This window comes from Chionomys nivalis, chromosome 16 (assembly GCF_950005125.1).
Source record: "Chionomys nivalis chromosome 16, mChiNiv1.1, whole genome shotgun sequence".
In the NCBI taxonomy this organism is placed as follows: Eukaryota; Metazoa; Chordata; class Mammalia; order Rodentia; family Cricetidae; genus Chionomys; species Chionomys nivalis.
This window is the reverse complement of record NC_080101.1, coordinates 3236069-3258944: the sequence shown is the minus strand read 5'-3', so window position 1 is coordinate 3258944 and position 22876 is coordinate 3236069. Positions and strand designations below refer to the sequence as shown.

At 41.4% G+C, this 22876-nt stretch overlaps 1 protein-coding gene across 1 annotated transcript in view; it reads right to left on the bottom strand.

Annotated features, from left to right (window-relative positions):
* Nucleotides 1–22876, bottom strand: part of Necab1 (N-terminal EF-hand calcium binding protein 1) — a 139515-nt gene that overhangs the window by 112589 nt on the left and 4050 nt on the right. The window contains exons 2-3 of the mRNA XM_057790417.1: nucleotides 18931–18955; nucleotides 857–965 (exon numbers count right to left, since the gene is read on the bottom strand). Of these exons, the coding sequence (XP_057646400.1) occupies nucleotides 857–965; nucleotides 18931–18955 (134 nt within the window). The remainder of the gene's footprint in view (nucleotides 1–856; nucleotides 966–18930; nucleotides 18956–22876) is intronic.

The window sequence follows — 22876 nt, the reverse complement described above, 5'->3', positions numbered from 1 at the left end:
AAGGCATTGCCAATTTAAATTAAAATCTCATTGGATTCTAGATATTTATTCTTTAAAAAATATTCAACCACTTGAATAAAGGGAATTTAATTTTTAATTAATCGTTTGCCTCAAGAAAAATGTCTGTTCATAGGTAAAGACTCCGGAGCATTGTCTCAGCAGACTGGCTTACTGCCTGGAACCAAGTCAGGGCTTTGCCTACAGCAAAATGAGATCGTTCAGGCAGTAGGCAACGTGGCGCGTCTCCAGGCACGTTTGAGTCCATGCTCTTTCCTCTTAGATTTGTTTAATTGTTACTGTGAAAAATAATATGATTTGGCTCAGTAATCTTAAACAAGCAGTACATCTCTGCTTCTATATTCCTAAAGTCCCCATTATCTCATGTTTTCAGCCTGGAGGGGACACAAATAGAATTTTTCTACTCCAAAAGAAGGGTCCACATGCCCCCCCCCGATGCACCAACTCTCCAGAGCTATCCTGTGCCTGACATTACCTGTAGCTCCCAAGGAGCAGTTGTTCCATCTCAGCATGCCAGTATAATGCCCAGAAGACAGTTTTCAAACAAAGGAAGTTTAGATTATACCAAAGATGGACAGATGGATTTCACTTTTCTATTAGTGATGGACTATATTTATCATGCTCTCTTTGTTTTGTATTCTATAAAGAGGATGCAATCTAAAATTAATACAGAAGAACTATTTGAAAGGTTCTGAAGGGTTTTAGAGCATTTGCATTTTTAGGAAAGGCTATTTCAGAGTTGAACACTACAGAATGTACCCTCGACGTGTCTCTGAGTGACTCATCCACACCCTCTCCACCTCATTTACGGAGTCCGCCGATAGGAAATATTCCTTACTTGGTGTTGTGTGTGTCGATGGTGTGGAAGAGATCATGTAGTTCTTCTCCACTGAGAACTCCATCTGCAAAATATGCTTTAAATTCCTCAAAGGACAGCTTTCCGTCATCTGAAATAAGAACACACAGAAAAGAAGCAAATCACTTCAACCTCATGTGCTGGTTTCAAATTTAGTCCAAGTGTCCATTCTTGTTTATCTATGTATGGCACACATAATGCACACACACATACATATATACACACAAACATTTATGCACACCCAGGAAGGAAGGAATGAAAAGAAGGAAGGAAAGAAGGAAGGAAGGAAGAAAGGGAGGAAGGAAAAAGATCTTGAAGTGTTAAAAGGAAAAATATTGAACATCTCTTCACTGGGCAAAGCACACCGATGAATGCATTGATGTATGTCTTTCCTGTTTTGAGTCTTCTTGGTTGGTTTATTGCCATCACAAACATTTAACCTTTAAGAAGACATTTACCTCACCATAGATAATGATATCCACACAACAGCATGAAGGGCCAAGCAGACATTTTACTTTCATGACACCAAGCCTACACAGACTATAGCAGACCACAGGTTAGGTGCCAGATGCTTAACAAGTAAATGATTGAACATTTACAAAAGATATGAGTTACTACAATTTAACAAACTCTGTTCATTAAACTAGTGAGTTCTTTTAAAGCCAAACACATATTTCTTATTTGGGACACAACAACAAAACACAATCAGAGTCTAATGGAAGATAAAATGTACAGACCTAAGCATAAGTATTTCTGCACAGCTGGAAACAGTAAATTCAATAAGAGACAGACACACTTTAAATATATGGGGATTTGGGTGATGGGTGCCTTTCACTTCTAAGAATGAGGGGGCAGGGTTAGTACCATTTACACCTGACTTAGAATAAAATCTCTGGACAAGCATAGATGCAAAACCCCACATTATCAACATGTAAAATATCTGTGCAGGGCACAGAAGCAGCTGAAGGAATGAAGGGTGCCCAAGGGAGGGGGAGCATCCTCCCTATGTGGTCATTTCTCAGATTTTTCAGAGAGGCTGCCAAACGACTCTAAGCAATGGAATAAGCCTTTGCATTTGTAACAGGAACTCAGACCAGAGAAACAAGTTGCCCAGAATCACAAAACTCCTCACTGAGACAAACCAACAATACTGCAATGAACAAAATAGAGTCCTATCGTTAAATAAAAAGTATGATTTCACAGGACCACACCATCAAGATTATTTGGAGCACTTTCCCAACAGATGGCCCCAGACTGCCTGAAGTACTATTTAAATGCTGGTTCCTGGATGCTGTTCAAGCATCAGAATCTCCCAAAGAGCTCAGAGTGTAGGTCAGCAAGATGGATAGTTTGTAACAGCCTGGACAGCTTCTCCTTGCATCACTCTGAGGAGGTATTATTCTAAAGAAAACAGCAGGCCGGAATTACTTAATTCTTCAGTAAAGACCTATCAGCTGGGGTATTTTTAAGATCCTGGTTTGGGAGACACAGATCCTTGAGATATTTTAATTTCATTTTGCTTTCTCATTTAACAGGCACAACATACAAAGCTTCTGCTTCACTCTTGCTAAGAGCAGAGCAGATGTGGTCATCCCGGTGATAAGAATCTGTGTCTGGGTCAAGCTTACAAAGCATCCTTGACCTGAGTGACCTCCTGGGCCAGTCAGCCCCATGCAGCCCCAGAGTAGCTCAGCCCACTGGCTTCCCTGTTGTCCAACCCATGCTTATTTCTAAGTGAGTTATGGGAATTTAGCCCCATACAGCCTATTGTATAACTGCATGTGCATCTTTTTATTTTGACAAAGAAATAAGCCAGTAGAAGGAGAAACTGTTTATAAACTAGATCTAGAGCCAGCTGCGGAAGTTCACACCTGAAATGCTAGCACTCAGGAGGTTAAAGCAGAAAAACCTAGATCCCAATGCTACAAAGTAAGGCCTTGCCTATAAGCAAACAAACTAATTAGACAAGAAGATAAGAAACACTAGAGTGAACATGCCATGTTCTCTGTTGTTGCTGTGCTGTGCAGAAATATGACCTTGTAAACTGACTGTGGGATATTTCCTATGGTGACCCTTTAATAGTTCTCGGGCAGGTTGAGTCAGGTGCAGCAGTTCAATTAGAACTGGGGTTTCCTGTGCTTCCCATGGGTGAGGCCGGCCTCTGAGGTATGCTTTAGAACTCGGGGAAAAGATTTCAAGCAGTGATGCACCTTCTATAAAATAAACGCTTTGTCTAGCAAGTGTCCTGATAGAAAGAAAGCGAGAGAGAGAGAGAGAGAGAGAGAGAGAGAGAGAGAGAGAGAGAGAGAAAGATCTCCTGTTGGCAAAAAACCATATAGAATAAGAATAAGAGAATGTAAGCATTAAATCGCAGTCCTGGCGTGAAGAGTGGAAGTATGTGTTGAAAGCTGTTTTTCTCATATGCAGGATTCTTGAAAGTCTTCATGACAGGCTGCCACACTGTCAAACAGGCAACTGCAAAGAATCCCTTTCAAGTAGTTCTAGACTAGTACTAAAACTTTAAACAAAAGCTTAATAGAAAGGGTGAAAAATCCCGTGTGATTCAGTATTAATAAGGCAATTATATTGTATTAATATATTTTATTTAAACTTTAGCATTCCTGCTGAAATCTTCTTTTGAAGTGGAGCAAAACAGTAAGAACTTGGCTCCAATTAGCTTGGCTCACGAAATAGGCATGCCTTCAGAGGCCACCTTCCTCCAGCGACAAGGCTTCACTTTTACCATCGGGGCACACAGGCTTCTCAACTTTGCTTTTAGAATTATGTTCTTCATCTCAGCTTGTCCTGAACATTTTGACCTTCTCGGCTTCATTTAATTTTTAATTGAATTTGTTCTTTGGCATCTTCCCACATGCATATAATGAATTCTGATTTTTCTCATTCCTACTGTCTTCCATCTTTCCTCTTCCCTACCTCTTCCTGGGTACTTTCTTTCTGACATTTATGTCTTCTCATTTTGTTCGTGTCCCTCTGGGTTTTGCCAGGGCCATCTGTGTAACTTTGGGATTGGAACTATCCAATGGAGTCTGGTGAATACACCGTGGTCACACAATGGAAGACAGTGGCTATCAGTGGCCCACAATTCAGCAGTGAGGAGTACGGGGCCCCGGAAGCCCCTCCCCAGTAGGTGACTGACAGCTGAGAATTGCCTTGTGCAGGCCCAGAGCAGGTGATCTCAACTGCTGGGAGTTAGGACCGCACTGTGAGCGCTGTGCCTAGAGGATGGGACTTTGCTGCCCTCCTGCTATCTTTTTGCCTCTTATGTTATGTTCTTTTCATCCCCTCTTCTGCCCTGTTCCAGGAGCCTTGCATGAATTAGGATAAATGGCATGCTTAGGGCCAAGCCCTATTTCTATTTTCAGCATCTTGGGCAGCCACGAAGTCTATGCATTCACTGCCATTCCCTGCATATAAAAGCTTCTCTTATTAGACTTGTGAGTAGCCTTAGTCTGGGAGTATAAATAGACATTTTGAAGGCACATTGACACTTTGTCTATTTAGCTGTCAGTAGTACTTTCCTTCATATGATCTATGAACTTCTAAGACATGGGCTTTCCTTATTTATTAACATGTCTCATACAATCTATTTTGATCATACTTTCTCCTCCCCCAACTCCTCTCAATCTTCCCTACCCCTACCTACCCACATGACTTCGCTCTCTCTCTCAAAAACCCAGAAAAAAGTGAAAATTAAAAACAAACAAAAAAGCCAAACAATAACAAAAAGTTCACAAAAATGTAGAGGTTTTCATTGTTGTTGTTTGTTGGGTGTTGTTGTTGTTGTTGTTTTGTGTGTGTGTTGACCAACTGTTGGGGACCATCTCAGCGATACTGCATTGGAGAAAACTCATTTTGCCTCTGTCAGTCGATATCATTTGCAAATAGCTTCTTGGTTAGGGGAAGGACCCTACGTCTACTTCCCCCTTGACCCCATCTGACTCATGTCCGTGCCTTTCTTGTGTGTGCTACCACAGTGCTGTGAGCTCACACATGCAGCCTGCTTCTGGAGCCACCCATCGGGTCTGATAGCTACAGTCTTTGCCGCCCAACACGTGTGGACCCTCCTCCCCTCCACAAGATTCTTTATATCAGAGCCAGTTAAATGCATTTAAAATTTCAAGGTACCAATACTATGTAGAAAGTTCCCATGTACCCAACACCCCACTTCTGATACTATTACTATCTTACATTACCATGATATGTTTGTTTCAATTAATGAACCAGCATTAATACATTATTTTTAGCTAAAGGCTGTAATTCATTCTGACTTCTTTAGTTTCTTTTTAATGCTTTCTTCCTACCCCAGGGTTCCACCCAAGGTAGACTATTCCATTCTGATATCCTTAAGCTTCACTTAGCTGGAAATGTATCATACTTTCCTTGATACTGACAATCTTTTTCATTCCATTTATTACATGCCAATTCCCATTCCCCCTGTGTCCTCTCCTCCCACTCCACATTGGTAATCCTAACAGTTAGGGAACACCATGTCTGCTACTTTGGAGAAAGCCCTCCATTGGGGTTAGTCTGATGTTCTCCCATGACTGGATGAGGAGTGTTTGTTTGGGGTAAGAGGACCACGCGGTACAGTACCATCATGTCATTTCAAGATGTTACTATATGCTGTAAATTATAATACAAAGACACTCAATTTATTTCATTGTCATTTAAGTTACTCTATTTTATTCATTAGCTCCTTTGTGCTATATTTTTTGTTGTTCTTTCTCACCTTTGATGCATTTTGTAGTCTTAATCAGTATTTTGTATAATTTTGTAGATTTCTATTTAATTTCTTCCTTTAACAACTCTCTTATGCTGTATTCTTTTTCTCACAATTTTATTGAGACTATAAATATTTTATAGTATTTACTCATGTAAGTTTGCAATATGTGTTTCTGTTTATTTTTGAACTCTTGGGGCTGTGTCTGGCTCTCCAGCTCAGGTTGGCCTCCACCTTCCTGTGTAGCTAATGTTGGCCTTGTCTTCCATTGCCTGAACCCTTTGAATCCGGCATTAGAGTTTTGCCACACCACATCTAGATCACCATTCACATCACAGGTTTTTTTTTTTTCATTGAGAGTGTTCTTTTGTTTCCTGTTTTATTTTTTAAATTGTTCTTTGATAAGTTCATACAATGTATTGTTGTCAGTTTCACCACCTCCCTCAACTCCTCCCTGATCCATCCCCCTTCCCTGTTCACATTTGTCTAATTTTTTTCTCCTTTTAGTCCATCTTTTCTGTTTTGTGCTTCCCATGTATTCTTGGACTTTTGGCTTTCCATGGGAGCATGGTCAACTTACCAGGAACCACACAGGAACCATTTTTTTTTTAAATGGACTCTCCCTGTCCTATTAGCTTTTGGTTGTCTGTAGCTTTTTGTCTAGGAGTGGGATTCATGCCCATCTCTCCTCATCACCTGAGATTTCTGTCTGGCTTGAACTTGTGCAGATCTTGTGGATGCAACTGCCCTGCTGTTTGGGGAAACCCTGCTCTACTGCAGGCATCTGCCACCTCTAGCTCCACAGTCTTTCTGCTGGTCCTGTACAATCGTTACAATCATCTGTGAGTGTTGGCCCGAGGGAATGCGATACAGACATCCCATTTAGAGAAAAACATTCTGAAATCTCCTATTCTCTGCTACTTGACCAGTGTAGCTTTCTGTGACAATCTCTTTCCTGGTTAGTTTTATGTCAGCTTGGCACAGACTAAAGTAATGGTTCTCAACTTGTTGATAGCTCTATCAGCAGAGCTATCTCCTAGCCTTCAAGAATTTTTATTCTTGTTCTTTTTTGTCATACTTTATTGACTGTATTCATTATAATACGTCCATAGAATAGTTATTCCTTCATATTCTTTTCAGGAAGAAGAAAAAGAACCCAGAAAACATAAGGAGGTAAAATGGCTGACATGAGGTCAGGACACATCTGGGATACTCCTGGAGGCAAGTCATTAAAGCTGCGAAGTCAGAGGGCCCATGCACCTCTGTAGACAGACCCTGCTTCTTCCCTGAATGGCCAATATACTGACTGGTTTTTATTGACTACTTGTGTGTCCTCTGAGCTGAGGGAACCTCAACTGAGAAATTGCTTCCATCAGATTAGCCTGTGGGTGTGTCTGTGGGAATTATCTTGATGGATGACTGATGTGGGAAGGACCAGTCCACTGTGGGTGGCACCATCCCTAAGCAGGTAGGCCTGGGCTATATGAGAAGGTAGCAGAGACCAAGAAAGGAAGTGAGCTAGTCAGACATATTCTGCCATGGTTCTTGTCTCTGTTCCTGCTTGAGTTCCTATCTGGCTTTCCTCAAAGATAGATTATAACCTGGAAAGTGTGAGATAAAATAAACTCTTTCCTTCCCAAGTTTCTTTTGGTTTTTTATCATAGTAACAGAAATCAAATTAGGAAAGCTACCAAATATTTAGACACTTACCAGGAAATGAATCTGTTATATAAGAATTTTTTTTATTATGCTGGGATTGTGCTGAGAATATTAAAAAAAAACAGAGAATGAGTGCATATTACTGAAAAAATAAGAAGACTTTTAATGTTACTTCTGTTGAGAACTAACAATAACATTTTATGTGGGATTAGAAGTTAAAGAAACCAGATACACCCCCAGTTCCTGAGGCTTTCAGATAATGACAGAAAAAGCATTTGTTAGAGGAACGTTTAATCATTCGTAGATGACATAGATTCAAAATTAACAGCATAAAGCATACTCTATTTATCTACAGATTTCACAAGTGAAAAATAAATTTCATACAGCCATAAGAAAGAAGAATTCAACCCCCAGTTGGCTTGCTTCTCTTTCCCTTCCTCCTCACCGGCATCCCTAGTTGATCGTCTCTGCTTTTTCTCCAAGAGAAGTAAAGCTGTCCGTTTTCTCCTGGGAGATCAATAGTCCTTCTCTCACTAGAATGTAGCTTTATACATCCCACTCCATCCTCCCTCCCTCCCTCTCTCTCTCTCTCTCTCTCTCTCTCTCTCTCTCTGTCTCTCTCTCTCTGTCTGTCTGTCTCTCTCTGTCTCTGTCTCTGTCTCTCTCCTCTCTCTCTCTCTCTCTCTCTCTCTCTCTCTCTCTCTCTCTGTGTGTGTGTGTGTGTGTGTGTGTGTGTGTGTGTCTCCAGTGCTGGTGGTGGCACATGTAGTCATGTGACTAGCTGGTCAATCAGAGAAAACTTCCAGATTTTTACAGAATCATCCCGGGGGAAAGTCCTCTCCTTTTTGTCCTACTGAGCTGGTGGCACATGGTTCAGGAACTAGCTTGCCACTGCTGGTAAGAAAGCCTGCCTACCAGAAGACCAGCCAGAGGAAAACCACAACTGTGAAACAGAGATAAAGATACATAATAGTTTCTGAAGATTTGGATATGGCTGAGCCTGAGGTCATACCAGCTCCTGGGTATTTCCATGTTAAAAACTGGCAATTTCCCAATTTTAAACTTTTAAACTATTTTTTTTAACTGAATTGGTCCTAACTGAAGATCTATTCTTGTTTTCCTAACCTCTACCCTTCTTCGGAGAATTAATGCAGAACAATTATTACATAAGCCTTCTTAGGCCACTCTGTGCCTGGGGACCTTTCTTCTCTGATGGTTTCTACAACCAAAGGCTTATTAGTCACTTGGTTCTGGATGTCTTTGCATTATTGGAGACAAAGTTCTTCAGTCTTCTGCAGGCTTATGACTCACTCACCGATGAGACACTGAGTTCCCACAGGGCACATCAACCCTCAGTCAGCCCTTCTCACATCATTAAAGGTTTATTATTGATTAGCTCCGTTTTCTCAAATCCATGCAGAAAATTAAAGAGGAATCCATTGCACCACACAGATACATAGTGTGCCCTATGAATATGAAGTCTGGCAGGAGTTCCGTGTTTGTACAACCCACCTTTCGTGGTGAATCTATAGCTGAAGAATTGTATCTTTAGAACCTAACTACAGGGAATTAATGAAGGAAACTGACATATTTTGATTATTCAAAATATTAAGCACCATTCATTGGGATTTACCTTTCTTATTCTTCCCAATTACCGCAAATTTTCTATCCTTACTTAAAAGCAGGGAAATTAGCTCAGGGAGATTAATTCTCCAACAACATCACAGCCTCATAAATGAATCCTAAAATATCCTTTCCTCTTTGTATCCTCAAATACTAGGATGCTCTCTGGCATGCAAAGAATGGATCAAAATATCTGGTGTTATATGAAAATGAAAAAAAACTAGAAAACCCAAGGCTGGCGTTTGACCTCTGTGCCTCCAGATCTCCATCATACTGTGCATCTTCAAACATGATCATAGAATAATTCCACATTTCCTGTCTTTTGTTCTCAAATGGCTTTGACTATGTCAGTATTGTTTTTTTTTTTATTATAGAAGATCAATAGAAAGAAAGATGAGTAGAAACTCTGAGCAGAGCAACACTCTGCCGAGCGGTACCAAACGAGGTGCCCTAGTTAGGTGCTGAGCCCCTTAGTTATAAGGGACTCTAGATACACACTCTAGTTACAACCTCTGTGCTCTTGAGTTTTGTCTTAGGTAACTCGAGGATAAGTACAGTGGATGGAACAAAGATGCCATCCTGTCTGTGGAATCTCAGGAAGACCGTCTAGCATGTGGTAGGAAGAAATGTTTTACTAAGTTAGTTAGTTCTATTAGGTACAACAATATTGTGGGACAATGGTCTTGTACCCTGTACAGATTTGTCATTTGTATTGCTTTAATAAAAGCAGCCAGGCAGGAAGTATAGGTGGGGGCAACCAGGCAAGAAAATTCTAGGAAGAGGAAAGACTCAGTCTGCCATCATCACCCAGACACAGAGGACTCAAGATGAAAATGCCTTGCTGATAAAAGTACCAAGCCAAGTGGCTAACACAGACAAGAATTATGGACTAATATAAGATGTAATAATTAGTTAATGAGAAAGCCTGAGCTAACAGGCCAACCAGTTTATAATTAATATAGACCTCTGTGTATTTCTTTGGGACTGAATGTCTGTGGGACAGAAACCTCTGTCAACATGACAGTTTCATTTCATGCATAAACTAATATCCTCAAGATTATATAAAACTTGGTAATTTTCAGATTATCATATTTCAGAGGTTTATAAAACCATTCACATGTGATGTAGAATGTCATAAGAAACATGGAAACATCACAGATGTTTGTAGCAATAAATAAAAGTGATATAAACATTGCAAAGAATGAAGTTCTTACTATGAGGCTTTTGCTAGTTTTTTTTTTTTTTTTTTTTTTTTTTTGCTTTTTGCTAGGCTTTCGCAGAAGTCAGGCCACGAACTCAAGCAGGACTGGAATTTGGAGGCAGGAACTGATGTAGAGGAGCTGCTTACTGGCTTGTTCCCATGGCTTGCTCAGCCTGCTTTGTTACAGAACCCAGGACCACCTGCCGAGGGATGGCACTACCCATAATGGGCTGGGCCTCCCCCATCAACCACTAATTAAGAAAATGCCCTCCAGCTGGATCTTATGGAGGCATTTTTTTCAGTGGACATTCTCTCCTTTCACATGATCCTAGCTTGTGTCAAGTTGACGTAAAATTAGTCAGCATATTCTCCCAAATAGAATTCAGAGATGACTGAATGGAAGGGACCAACTTTACTGGAAACCCATGGCTTGAAAGTTGTTTCAAGCAGACAGAGCTCTGCTTATTCATATACAGAGAGATGGGTGATCTGGAGCTGAGTGTCCTACAGACACAAATGGAGGTAGTAGGTAGGTAATGCCCTGTGAAAGAGCCTGTGCTTTATCTTGATGACAACACATAGCAAACATAGGATTTTGAACAACACACAAGCAGGAAGATTACTCCAGGATAGCCCCCAGTAAAGACTTCTATCATGGCATTCTTTACAATGTATAATTCATATCTAACTCAAATTTACTTCCAACTCAAAAACATGAACCTTAACTGTGCAATCAGCTGTCTGTCACCCCAGAGCCCCTGATAGGGATCAAATGACTGGAGAAGTAAATTGAAGATGTTGTCTTATTGGCCACGCCTTTCCAGCAACAGATGCCTCTGCCCATGGGTCAGGTGTAATGTCCAACGAGAGTGGACACTATGGGCCAAGCCTGAGTAAAATTCAGAGTCTATTTGCTGAAACCATGATAAAATATAAAGATCTAATTAACAATGTAAAGGAGAAATATGTACAATCCCACCAGGTTTTTTGTTTGTTTTTTCTAGGATTGTCTAGCAATGTCTCATGAGCACCACTTGGTGAATAATTTCCCCAAACCTGAGAGTTTGACAAGTGGGTACCTCACTGGAATAGCATTCTCCGAGGATGCACAGTCACCAAATGGCCATCTTAATGTTCTGTATCTTTGCCATCTGCTAAATGTTATCATGGTCTCTTACGTAGACCCTCCTCTGAGTTGCTCAAATTGCTACCCTTTCTACCTCAACTCTTGGCCAGCTTGAAAGCAGTTAGGGTGGTCTGTGTCCCAACTCACTAGCAGCAGTTAGGGTGACTTCTGGGCCGCATGGGGGTGAGGGACCAGGAGTTAGATTTTCTGATAGGCAGACAGACAAGGAGAGTGGACACAACTAAGTAATAAAGGCAGTGAATTTACAGGATGGCTGACTTCTTCCCCAACCTTCTAAGCTGAGACAAGAATCAAGGATTTAAAGCAAAGGGCAGGAGATGAAGCCCCCTCCCTGCCTGAGGACTGGCTCAGCAAGTTCAATGCTAGATTCTGTTTCAATGGGCATGTTTACATAACAGTTGGGAGCCATCCTTTCTTTCTCCAAACGTGACCAACCCTAAATTAGGGAAGAACCTCCCCTCAGAGACTTTAAAAGCTCCAGACCTGAAGGAGAAGTTGAACATAGCTCCCCAAATGTCCCCCACCCTGTTTCTGTTTTGCAGAAAGTCTTTTATTTCCTTTCTTTCTGTTTACCTGCTGTATGTGTGTGTCTCCTCAGCCTTAATAAATTCTTTCTTTACTGGCAAAACATAAAACAAAATGAAATAGAACAAAACAAAAATCTTTTATTTTAACTAAATTCTGCTCTGTTCCCTGGTATCTCTCTCTGTCTCTGTCTCTGTCTGTGTGTGTGTGTGTGTGTGTGTGTGTGAGAGAGAGAGAGAGAGAGAGAGAGAGAGAGAGAGAGAGAGATTGACTTGAATTTAGCGCCTTTTATAGGGAGGGACACAAGATCAATGCACAGTAGCAGATGAATGAATGAATGAATAAATAAATAATAAATAAATAAAGGCCTGTAAACAGGAAGAAGAGATGGATGTCTGAGACGAGCGCTTAAAACCTCCACTCTGGGACCCTAGCTACACATAGTTCTCATCAGCCTCAATAACCGTTTTTAAAAGATCTGCATATGGGCTGTGTAGAACCATATTGTGGGATGGCATCATTATATTTAAAGAAGTATATTGATCACAGCACACCTTGGTATCATTTAAGAAATTGCACGGCAACCTGGTGGTGATACACGCCTTTAACCCCAGCACTTGCGAGGCAGAGGCAGCCTGGTCTACAGAGCAAGTTCCAGGACAGCCAGGGCTGTTACAGAGAGAAACCCTGTCTCAAAAAGCAAAAAATAAAATAAAATTTGCATGGCATAAATTTTTAATGAAAAGTCCTACACATATGACACATCCCATATTCCTTGATTCTTTCAAAAGCTACAAATAAAGGTCAATTCAGTTTCTTCAGTTTTCAACATGGAACAGCAACAGTAACACGAAATCTGAAAGACTGCTTTTTTATGTGTGAAGCACCGGTGCCAAGCATGCAGAACGTAAACTAGGGTCTGTCATTTGGACAGACCTTCTGGGTGCTGTGCCGGTAACTGCCCCCATCAGATGGAGGGGGTAAGGTGTTGAGAGGGACAGGCTCACGACTAAGAGTAGGGATTAGGATGAAGATTAACATTTGACAATATTTACTAAGGACTTCCCGAGGGTCAGCCACCATCCTGACAAGCTTCCGTGCGTTATCTCTGTCTCTCACGAGCATGGCGCAGAGCCACAACCTTTGCTCCATTTTATGGATAAAGAACCTAAGCAAGCTATCCAGGTCACATAAGACAGTGGAACAAAGATTGGAATTCAGTTCATTTGACTGCAGGTCATGGGCTTAACACCATGCCGCCTTCTTCTGGGCTCTAGAAGGAAGAGAGCCAATAGCTAACGTGAATTTCACATGCATATAAGGTTGGGTTCAGGTTTGGGGGTAAATGCTATGCCCGGAGTACTGATGTCATAGCCAGGCCTGACTGCTGAGCAGTTAGTGGCCATTTATTGGGTTCGGAAGTTTGAATCTGGATTTCCTTCTGTGATACCCATTAAGCCCTGCTATGTAAAAACCAGAATCTTCATGATTTTCTACTTCTGCAAGAAAAGTAACACATTTGTGAGTGTGAAACTGCTTTGCATATCAGAAAGAAAGTACTAAAGAAATAGAAAATGTGTTTTCCCTTGTTTGGCTAAAAGTAAGTCATTAGAGTCAGAACTGTACCAGAGTTCTTCTCGCACTCTCTGGGCGCGAGCCGCTCCCAACAGGGTCCTTCTTCGGGCACAGACCGACTGGCTCATTGCTGATAGATCTGGCTTTGGCTTCCAGGGTGGCACAGGGCTACTTGAGAGTCCTCCAAACTGTCTTACTCTGCTTCATGTCCATTTTAAGAAACGAGTAAGAAATTATGAAATAAATATCAACCTTATACCAATTATATCAATTTCTGGGCATACATCTTAATCTCTCCATTTTATTTGGGGCCACATCCTTGATTACAAGTGGGAAGGGTTTGCAGGCTCCTTAGGGTTGAAGGATAACTGTCAGGGAAGATCACACCTTTCCGAAGACATAGACCGCTCTCGGGTTCTGAGGGCGGTACGCGAACAGCTCACCTCTCTGTAAAGAAGCCCCACCTACTGAACCCTTGTTTTAGTCTCTACCTAGCTTATTTTCATGAGAGGATCAAATGAACCAAGCTTTGGAGGATAAACTTGAAAGGCTATTTTTTAATCAATTCTCAAACAATTTCATATTCACTGACTATAACCCAATGCAATCATCAGAATATACAAATAGTATGTGAAATGTTGCCCAGGATTTTCTTAGCTAATGCTATTTTCTGGAGATTTGCTAGCTGACTGGTCAAACAGTGGCAAGTCTATCACGGAGGTCACCTACCACTTTCTGATCGGGTTTGACACACGGTACTATAGATATGATTGGTAGCCCATGGCTGGGACAGGCAGTCACAGGCCTTAGTAAGGAAGCTACTGCTGCTGGTTTGCTGAAGAGACAAGGTATGTCTATCAAATTACCTTCTAAATAACAATGTCAGACACATAGAAGAGTTCTGCCATCAACTGTGGTCGAGAAAGCATCTTTGATTTTGTCAGCAGTGACTGAAGAGGTCAAAGTACGGAGAATAAATGACTTTTGAAGCCCACTCCTAAGTGAGACATTTATATTATGCTCCTCCTCCACTTTGCTCCTCCCCAAGGCTCAGGGAACATTAGTGAGAAAATGGAAAGAACAAAGAATGAAAAGAATTAGAGGAAGATGGGGGAGGGGGAACACTGAACTCTGACTTTTGAGAGTTGCACGTCTAGTCTACTCCTGACCTCGCAGCTGGTGTGGCGATACCCAAAAGATCTGCACAAGATTGGACCTGCCAATACCTTGCTGTGGAACTGGGAAGGCGGGGCATTGCATTTCCTTGAGAATGTGTAGGCAGTTAACAATTGATGGAGGAAAAACATTTTCTTCATGAATGCTCCTGTGAGCAATCCTAATGAAACTCATTATGTCACCAAAGGTAAAGAAAAAGGTGCAAAAGAAGAAGAGGGGAGATTGGGAAGAGGGAGAGGAAGGGTGAGCGAGGGAGGCAAGGTTGTGTGTGTGTGAATACGAAATTCATTATGAAATATAATGCAATCCATTACCGTGTATACATAATGTGTAATGATAAAAGTAAAATGCTTCAAAAGTATAATCTCATTTAATTCTCAAGGCAGCTTGGTGACAGAATACTATCATTCACCCATTTCACAGACGAGGAAACACAGGGAACGTGAGTGCCTTGTTCAATATTGTGCGGCTAGAGTAGGAGGCAAGGCACTGAATCTCTATTTCTCAAATTCTCGTTTTCCTATGACTTTAAACAGTCTATGGTGGACTTTCACACTGGTTTAAGACAATGTATATGAAGAACTTAGGGCTGGTCCTAGGCCGTAATAGTCGACCATACATCTTAGCCACTATTAATAATTGGTAAAAATAGCTATAAGTAGGGTGAATCTTGATTAAATAAACCCATAGGATTCCATTTCTTATTCAGGCTTCAAGGTCAAATTGTTGATGACACCCTTCTCACACATATTTATAAGTTTACTGAGCACCTATATCACAGCAGGCACTTGGCTCAGACTCTCGGACCTCAGACACCTCTGCCCTCACAGACTAGAATAATTAAAAGTCAGAGAACTACAGGGCTGTTCAGTCGGAGGCAAGCATCACACCGGGGTCACAAATGCTATTTATCTACCCTATTAGCTGACGGGCACAGTCATGGATCCGAGCAAGTGCGTGTCTACACAAGAGGAACTGGATGTCACCCCTCACCACTAGGAGCCTTTTCGCTTTGCCTTTTACTAAGCTAAAGAAAATCTCTTGGCCCAGACACAGAGCAGTAAACACCGTATGATCTTAGTTATATGTAGAATCTGAAAAATGTCAAACCCATAAAAACAGAGAGTAGAGTGGCAGTTGCCAGATGCTGGGTGTAGGAGAAATGGGGTGATGTTCTTAGAAGGATACAAACTTCCCGTCATAAAACCAGCAAGTTCTGGGGACCTGCTGTGTGATGAATGTGTTAATCAATTTGTGGTAACTATTGCACAATGAATGCATACAGCCCAACATCATGTTATATACCATTAATACACACAATCGACTATTTTGTTAATTAAATATCCTTAAGTAAAAATTAGATGTAAAATATTCTTTACAAGATTGAAAAATGTCAGTGTGCTGTTTCCATTTTCATTCAGGCCGTGGGTGAGGAAGCTCCTCCAGAGTTTCGCATTTCCGAGTTTAATTTTGGGCTTAAGCGATCAAAGCCCTGGTGTCTCCCCTAAGCAACACTGCTTTCAAGTTTATCTCTCTGCTTAGGATCCTAGCCTGTGATTTCGAAACAACCAGACCAAAAACTCTCTCTCCAAGACACCATCATTACAGCTAATCCCTAATCATGTACTTTCTCCCATTTACCCAGCAACTTCTCTTTTATGTCAGAAGGCGTCCAAATGCTAATTCTGTCCTCTGGCAGCTGACTCATTCTGCTTATTGCTTCTCATTCCTTTCATTATCTCAGCACCAATTAAGCTGTCCACAAGGGTCTCCATCACATGAGAGTCTGTTACCAAGAGAGTAGATACTCAGAATAGCTGCTGATTTCCAACGAGAGATGATACAAAAAGATGGCTACTTTTTAATCTTCTTATTTACACCAGACCACCCCCAATTTACTTTTCTTTTTCAGTTCAGCATGACTGGTAAAGAGCCTTATGTTTCCTCCCCACCAAGTCCTGCTACAGGAGACAATACTGCAGTGTCACCAGTTGCTCCATACTGCCAAAGCATCGCGACACAACAGAGCTCACAACTTGGAAACTGAGTTGCTACTGTGTATGAGACACCACCCCAGAGGTTTTACGTCGTCTCCTGTGCTATTGACAGCGATGCCTGGCATACATGGAGTCATGAAGTAGGATAACTGTGATTTAGGCCCAGAACTTTATACCAAGAGTCAGGGTGAAGAATAAGGCAGAGAGAAAGCAGAGAGGAGTGGACGGATCAAAGCAGTGTATCCTGGCAGACTATCTTCACTAGTAACTTATTAAACAAATACCAACTAGTGGAAAGGTGCGTGCTAGGCATGGTGTTGATGCAGAAGATAGAGTTTTGCACTAGAGAAGCAAGTTTGGCTAAGCAAACTAGAATCTCGATCAAATTTAGCCCTCCACTACAATGATCTATATATGCAGAAGAGTTAGGAACTCAGAGAGAGGGTGGGGTCCCTGCAGCATAGGAAAGAGTTAGGAACTCAGAGAGAGGGTGGGGTCCCTGCAGCATAGTGAAAAGTTAGGAACTCAGAGAGAGGGTGGGGTCCCTGCAGCATAGGAAAGAGTTAGGAACTCAGAGAGAGGGTGGGGTCCCTGCAGCATAGTGAAAAGTTAGGAACTCAGAGAGAGGGTGGGGTCCCTGCAGCATAGTGAAAAACTAGGAACTCAGAGAGAGGGTGGGGTCCTGAAGTATTGGGAAGAGTTAGAAACTCAGAGAGAAAGTGGGTCCCTGCAGCATAGGGAAGAGTTAGGAACTCAGAGAGAGGGTGGGGTCCCTGCAGTTTAGGGAAGAGTTAGATAGGAGGCCTTTTGTGCAAGACCTTATACAAGACGTGGACATTCTCAAGGTCCCCAGAGTGGAAAGTCATAATAATCATGATTACTCAGGCCTGTCATGGAGGTGGGAGTAAGGAGAAACACTCAGGAAACTGTATATTTCAGAGGAATGCAGGATAAACACAGGCAAAGACTGTGAGAGATAAGAGCAGGGAGAACGGGGTTTGGTCACGTGGTGAAAGCAAACATGAGAAAGGAGTAGGGAACAGAAAGGAATCATGTTAGGGGGAGGGGCGGGTGGAACAGGTGACTTCTCTGTGTACCATAAAATATGGGGGCACTATCAGCCTCTAAATTCATTCATGTGAATTGATTTGTCGGACGGTTTATGTCATGAATACGGGTTGTGGTAACTGGGTTTTTACCATGATTGTGGAGTATGATAGTTTTGATAGAGAGCAGGATGATGGATACAAAGGTATATTTATCAGGCCTTACCAGAATCTTGAGATCTAAGAAAACAAAGGCACAACATGAAAGAAGAAGGGGCTTCGGTGAGAGGGGTCAGGTCTATCTGTCAGAACAGCAGGCCGGTGCTGAAATATACAGCAGCCACGTAGGCAAGTGTGCTACCCGACCCCGGTACCCCTGGGTCTGGGTACTAAGCAGAGGGTTAAATGTCAGATATGAAAGCCTCCCCATTTCCATGTTCAAGAGTAATAAGACCGCACAAATGAATAAAGATGCCCTGAACATAACAATCGCTGCAATATAGCTTGAATAAAGTGATTTATGCTCTCAGACTCAGGGTGCTTCCCCAGAGCTCCCTGGATGGACCATTAGGTGCTGAGGACTAAGGTGCACAGTGTCAGAAAAGCTCTTCTGGGTCTGGATGCTTAAGGGATATCTAGATCACATGTTTTCATAGTCAGGTCTGTCAGCACTCTTTTCCTCGAGATAAGAAGTGAAATTCCCAGAAAGCGAAAGAAGCCTTTGTACCCTAAAACTATCAAGCCACTCTTAGCAGTAATGTAACTCCAGTGAAGTACTTCCCTAGAACAAACTTAACAAGCTCTGCTTCTGTGGAAGGAGACTTCTAGTGAAATCAAGGAGTAAAATCTACCTATGAGCTCATAGTTGGACTTGCAGAGCCGCCTCTAGATTTTCAGGGCAGACTTTTATATACTGTTTCCAGGCAGCCATCCCACAGTGCCCTTGGTACGCCTTAGGCCACCGTGAGATTAGTGCGCCTTGATGCTGGTACCAAACAGACTTATGTCCAAGGCACTTTCCAGCTTAGAACTCTTAAGACACAATAGACAAACACACAGCTCAATGCGCTCAGTCGATCGAAGATATTATTGCTCTATTTTTTTCCAAGCATTACAGGGGAAAAATCACAGCCCATAAATGACAGGACTCCTTACTTCAAAAGCATAAATTCCATCTTGCTGTCAAATTTGAATTCACCTGCCTCTTCTCATGAGTATCTGGAGCCATAACTTGATGAAAATGATAACTATTGATGAATTATATTTTATAGGTCAATTTCAAGGACTCTCAATATCTTTCTTCTTTATAAGATAGTCTGAAATATAATGAATTAATTAAATAGAAATTGTATAAATTTGGTCTTACCATTTTTGTCTGCTCTCCTCAGTATCTGGAAAGAAAAGAAGAAAACATTTATTATCTTTTTTTCCCTTATGCTGGGACTCTAACTCAGTGGTAAAGTACTTGCCTAGCATATATGAGGACCTAGATTCAATCCCCAGGATTGGCAGGGGGAAGAAAGAACATCTTTGGTTCCTAAATATTGCAATGCATGCTATATTCACACACAATTAATCTATCACTAAGCAAATGAAACTCTAATGTTAATGAATATTTTCCAACTGAGATCTTCATTTTTAAATATTCCCCTACCTGGAGGCAGCTCAAACGTCCATCTGTAGGTAAACTGATGAACCAAAATGTATGGTCAGTACAAAAAAGAGCTAGTGGGCAATTTAAAAAGAATCCACTAACAAAAATATCTTGCATGTAAAAATGTGGATGAATCTCAAAGTAATTATGTTGAATAGAAAACCGAGACACAAAATAATGCCTGGGTATAAGTCCAATTTTTAAATGAATGATATTACTTAGCAACATAAAGTAGATCAAAAGCTGTCTAACAGTAGTCAAGGCCGAGAGCTATGGATTATGAAAGTATGTAAGAAAACCATTGAGGATACAAATATTAAATTATCTCAAATGTGATTGTTTCATTGTAGAGAGCAGGAGTGCTCACAGATAAGCACTAGAGAAACCAGGAATGTTAATCAGGTTGTTTCCTCAATGAAGGAAAGGTCTACCTGTTTTCCACCCAGAAGGTTGGGAGTGGATGTCGTTAATGAATGACCTGGTGATCTTTGCTGTCTGTAGAGCCAGACCTCACCCAAATCCCCAGACTGTTTATCCCAGGCTCTCCCTCTCTAGACCTGTATATTTGGCTTAGTTTCTCAGTCAAGGGAACCCATAGTTAGAGGAGATATCATCTGTTCTTCACAGGCTGCTCACCACTAATGCTATGTCTGTCGGAGACCACACCAGATCCTAAGCCCTTAGGCTACAGGTCTTCATGTGGGAGGTCACAAGTGCTTTGCAAAAGAGTTTTGATGTAGTCACGTCTTAAGCTTTATTGTGTAAGTAGGATTGGAATATTGTTACCAGGAAATGTTTATCCAAAATTGTACTGCACTTAAATATGTCTAAAATAAACTGCCCTGATGAGCTCTGGAAGTTCAAACCAGCTTGGCTAAGTCATGCTGAACCAAGTTTTCATTCTTGCCTCTCTGCAGAATATTTTGCTGCCAACCGTGATGCTCACAGGGACTCACAGGGATTCACATTTCATTTGTTAAAGCTCAACACATTTATATCTTAAATTATATACATTAATGTCAGTTAATTGTTATCTCAATAAAATGGGAAATAAAACCAGAAAAGTAACAAATGGTTGTCAAATAGGAGTCCCACATATCTATACTGTGTCTTACTTGGATATAGTGATAGTGTTATCTTATACCCTCTCTAAAGTGTTTGGATGCACTGCAATTGTTTGGCCATCTGGCATCCAATACTCAGTGGTAAAGATTTCTAATTATTCCCTGAGAAACTAGTCTTTCCTCTACTCTTGGTTTCTATGTTTAAGGGCTGGGTAGAATGTGCAGGCCTAAATATCTCTCTGCCAATGCCATTTGATGGGTGTGGCGCACCTTAGGGCTAAACAATAGTCCATGAATGGGCAGTTAGGAGAAAGACACTCTTTAATTGCTTTTGGATTTAAACCTGGAAAGATATAGGCAAGGTGCTGCCCTTGGACAATGTTATCAAATATGCTGTGGGTTGAACTGTCTTCCCCTGAAAACAGGCTTTGAAGTTCTAGCTTCTTCGTGCCTGTGAATGTGACCTTATTTGGAATTGGGTCCTTCATGAGGTATGGGCCCTGATGGATGACCTTATAAAGAGACAGAGATTCAGAGACACAGATGGGGAAGAGGGCTCATGACAGTGAGGTCCTGGATTCTAGATGATGGGAGCCCACAGCTGCCACGAAAAGCTAACAGAGTGGCACAGAAGATCTATACTCTGCAGCCTGGGGAGGAGCCATTTCCTACGGCACTTCTCTATACCCTACTGGGCCTCACAACCCTGAGGTCTTAGGAGTTCTTACGTGCGAGCCACCCCATCTGTGGGAGTTGCTATGGCCCCCTTTTGAAATGAATATAATTTATAACTTGAAATGAATCAACACTCCAGAAAGTTGTGTTGTGAGGTTCAAAAAAAAAAAAAAAAAAACAGTGGCACTCTCTGTACCCCTGGCTAGATCCTAAGGAGACAACCCCAGCTACATTGTAAGAGATCAATACACTATAAACACTAAAACCCTAAACAGGTGTTGTTTCCCTCTATTAGGAGCAATTAAATGAGCCCCATGTGAGGTAGGTACCTGCAGAAAACCAACTGGAAGACATAATTTATTTCATACACAGCTGCAGAAAATGACCATCTACGGTATTGCAAATGCAAAGTTTAATTATATGGAAAGAGCCCTTGAGAATCTTGTTTTTCCCAAGTAAGTTTAAATTATTGTTAAATGACTGGAGCGACCCTTAGTTTTAGATGGGCACTTCTTAGCAAGCAGTTTAAGAACACAAGCTCCTGTTTACTACAGCTGTGTCTCCACTTTTAAACTTGCCCTCATCCTATTGTAGGAAAAGCATCCTCCCTTCACTCTTCCCACCGCACAGATGTGAGGTATGGCTAAACCTAATCTTCACTAAGATGGTTTCTACTATAAAATGCCAACGTTACTTCTCACGAACCTCTCTCATGAAACTTTCCCAGCAACAGATGGTCAGATGCCACTCTACCTGTCAGACATAAACTGCTCCTCCATTTAATAAACTTCACAAGTAAAGGAGGATGACTTCATGATAAAAAGTAAGACCGACCGGTGCATATTCTTTTTATTGCTTGGAGTAGTTACTGGTGGAGACTTTAATGATCAACTCTTCCAGTGGACAGCGTCTTCCTGTCTTCCAAAATTGAAAAGCTACAGCCAAGCACATCCCGTCTCTTAACTTTGATTGGCTCTATGGTTTGACTTTTGAATCTTATTGTGTCCACAAGAATGGGAAATGTTGGGAATAGAATCAACTGCACGCCAAGGAGTTGGACTCGGGAATCCCATCATTTCATTGCATAAACAACAACCAGAGGCGGCACTTAGGTGAGATGAAATTAAGACAGTAGCTCATGGTATTAAATTCTTGTAATTAAGTATGGATAGAACCGCCTCTTCTGCAAATTTTGCCTCAGAGCTCACAAAGTAATAAGTAAAAAATGCTCTGCCAATGAGAACGGAGTTCAGTCAGCTACTCTTAACAGCTGCCCGCACTAGAGGCATGGTAAATAAATTTAAATATGCTCAGGCTTGAATACAAGGGATAAATACAGGCTTAAATACAAGCTTAAATACAAGGGATACTGGACTTTGCTACTTAAGGATTACTGTACAGAGTCTTCTTTTTATTTAACCTTCAAAGATACTCTTTGGCTATACCTGGAATTCCTTATTTCTCACTTTAAGTTATTGGGGCCAGACTTTTAAACATAATATTATCTTGCAAGCACAAAGAAGTCACCATTTACTGAACTAACAAGTGCCTCAGACCTGGATGCACGTTAAGATTCAAGATAAGATGGGCTCTCAGTCCCTGGGCAGCATCCAGGGAAACTGGGATGTTCAGCAGGAGACTAGCACTCATGCAGAGCATAGACTGATGCACAGGGAAGAGCTAGAGGATGAGTAACAATGCACAGGCCTGGGCACTCAGTAGGTGTTCAGTACCACACCACTGGTTGCCCTCAGGCTGCAGGGAAGTTGACCATGGAAATCAGGTCTAAAATACAATTATTACATCCTACTCCATTCTTCTCAGCTTTGCCAGGGTAAATCCTCTGTGGAAAAAAATATAGCAAAAGCCGGTATTGTCTAGTCTTTCACTTTCAGCATTTTCCAAAATGGACAATCTCA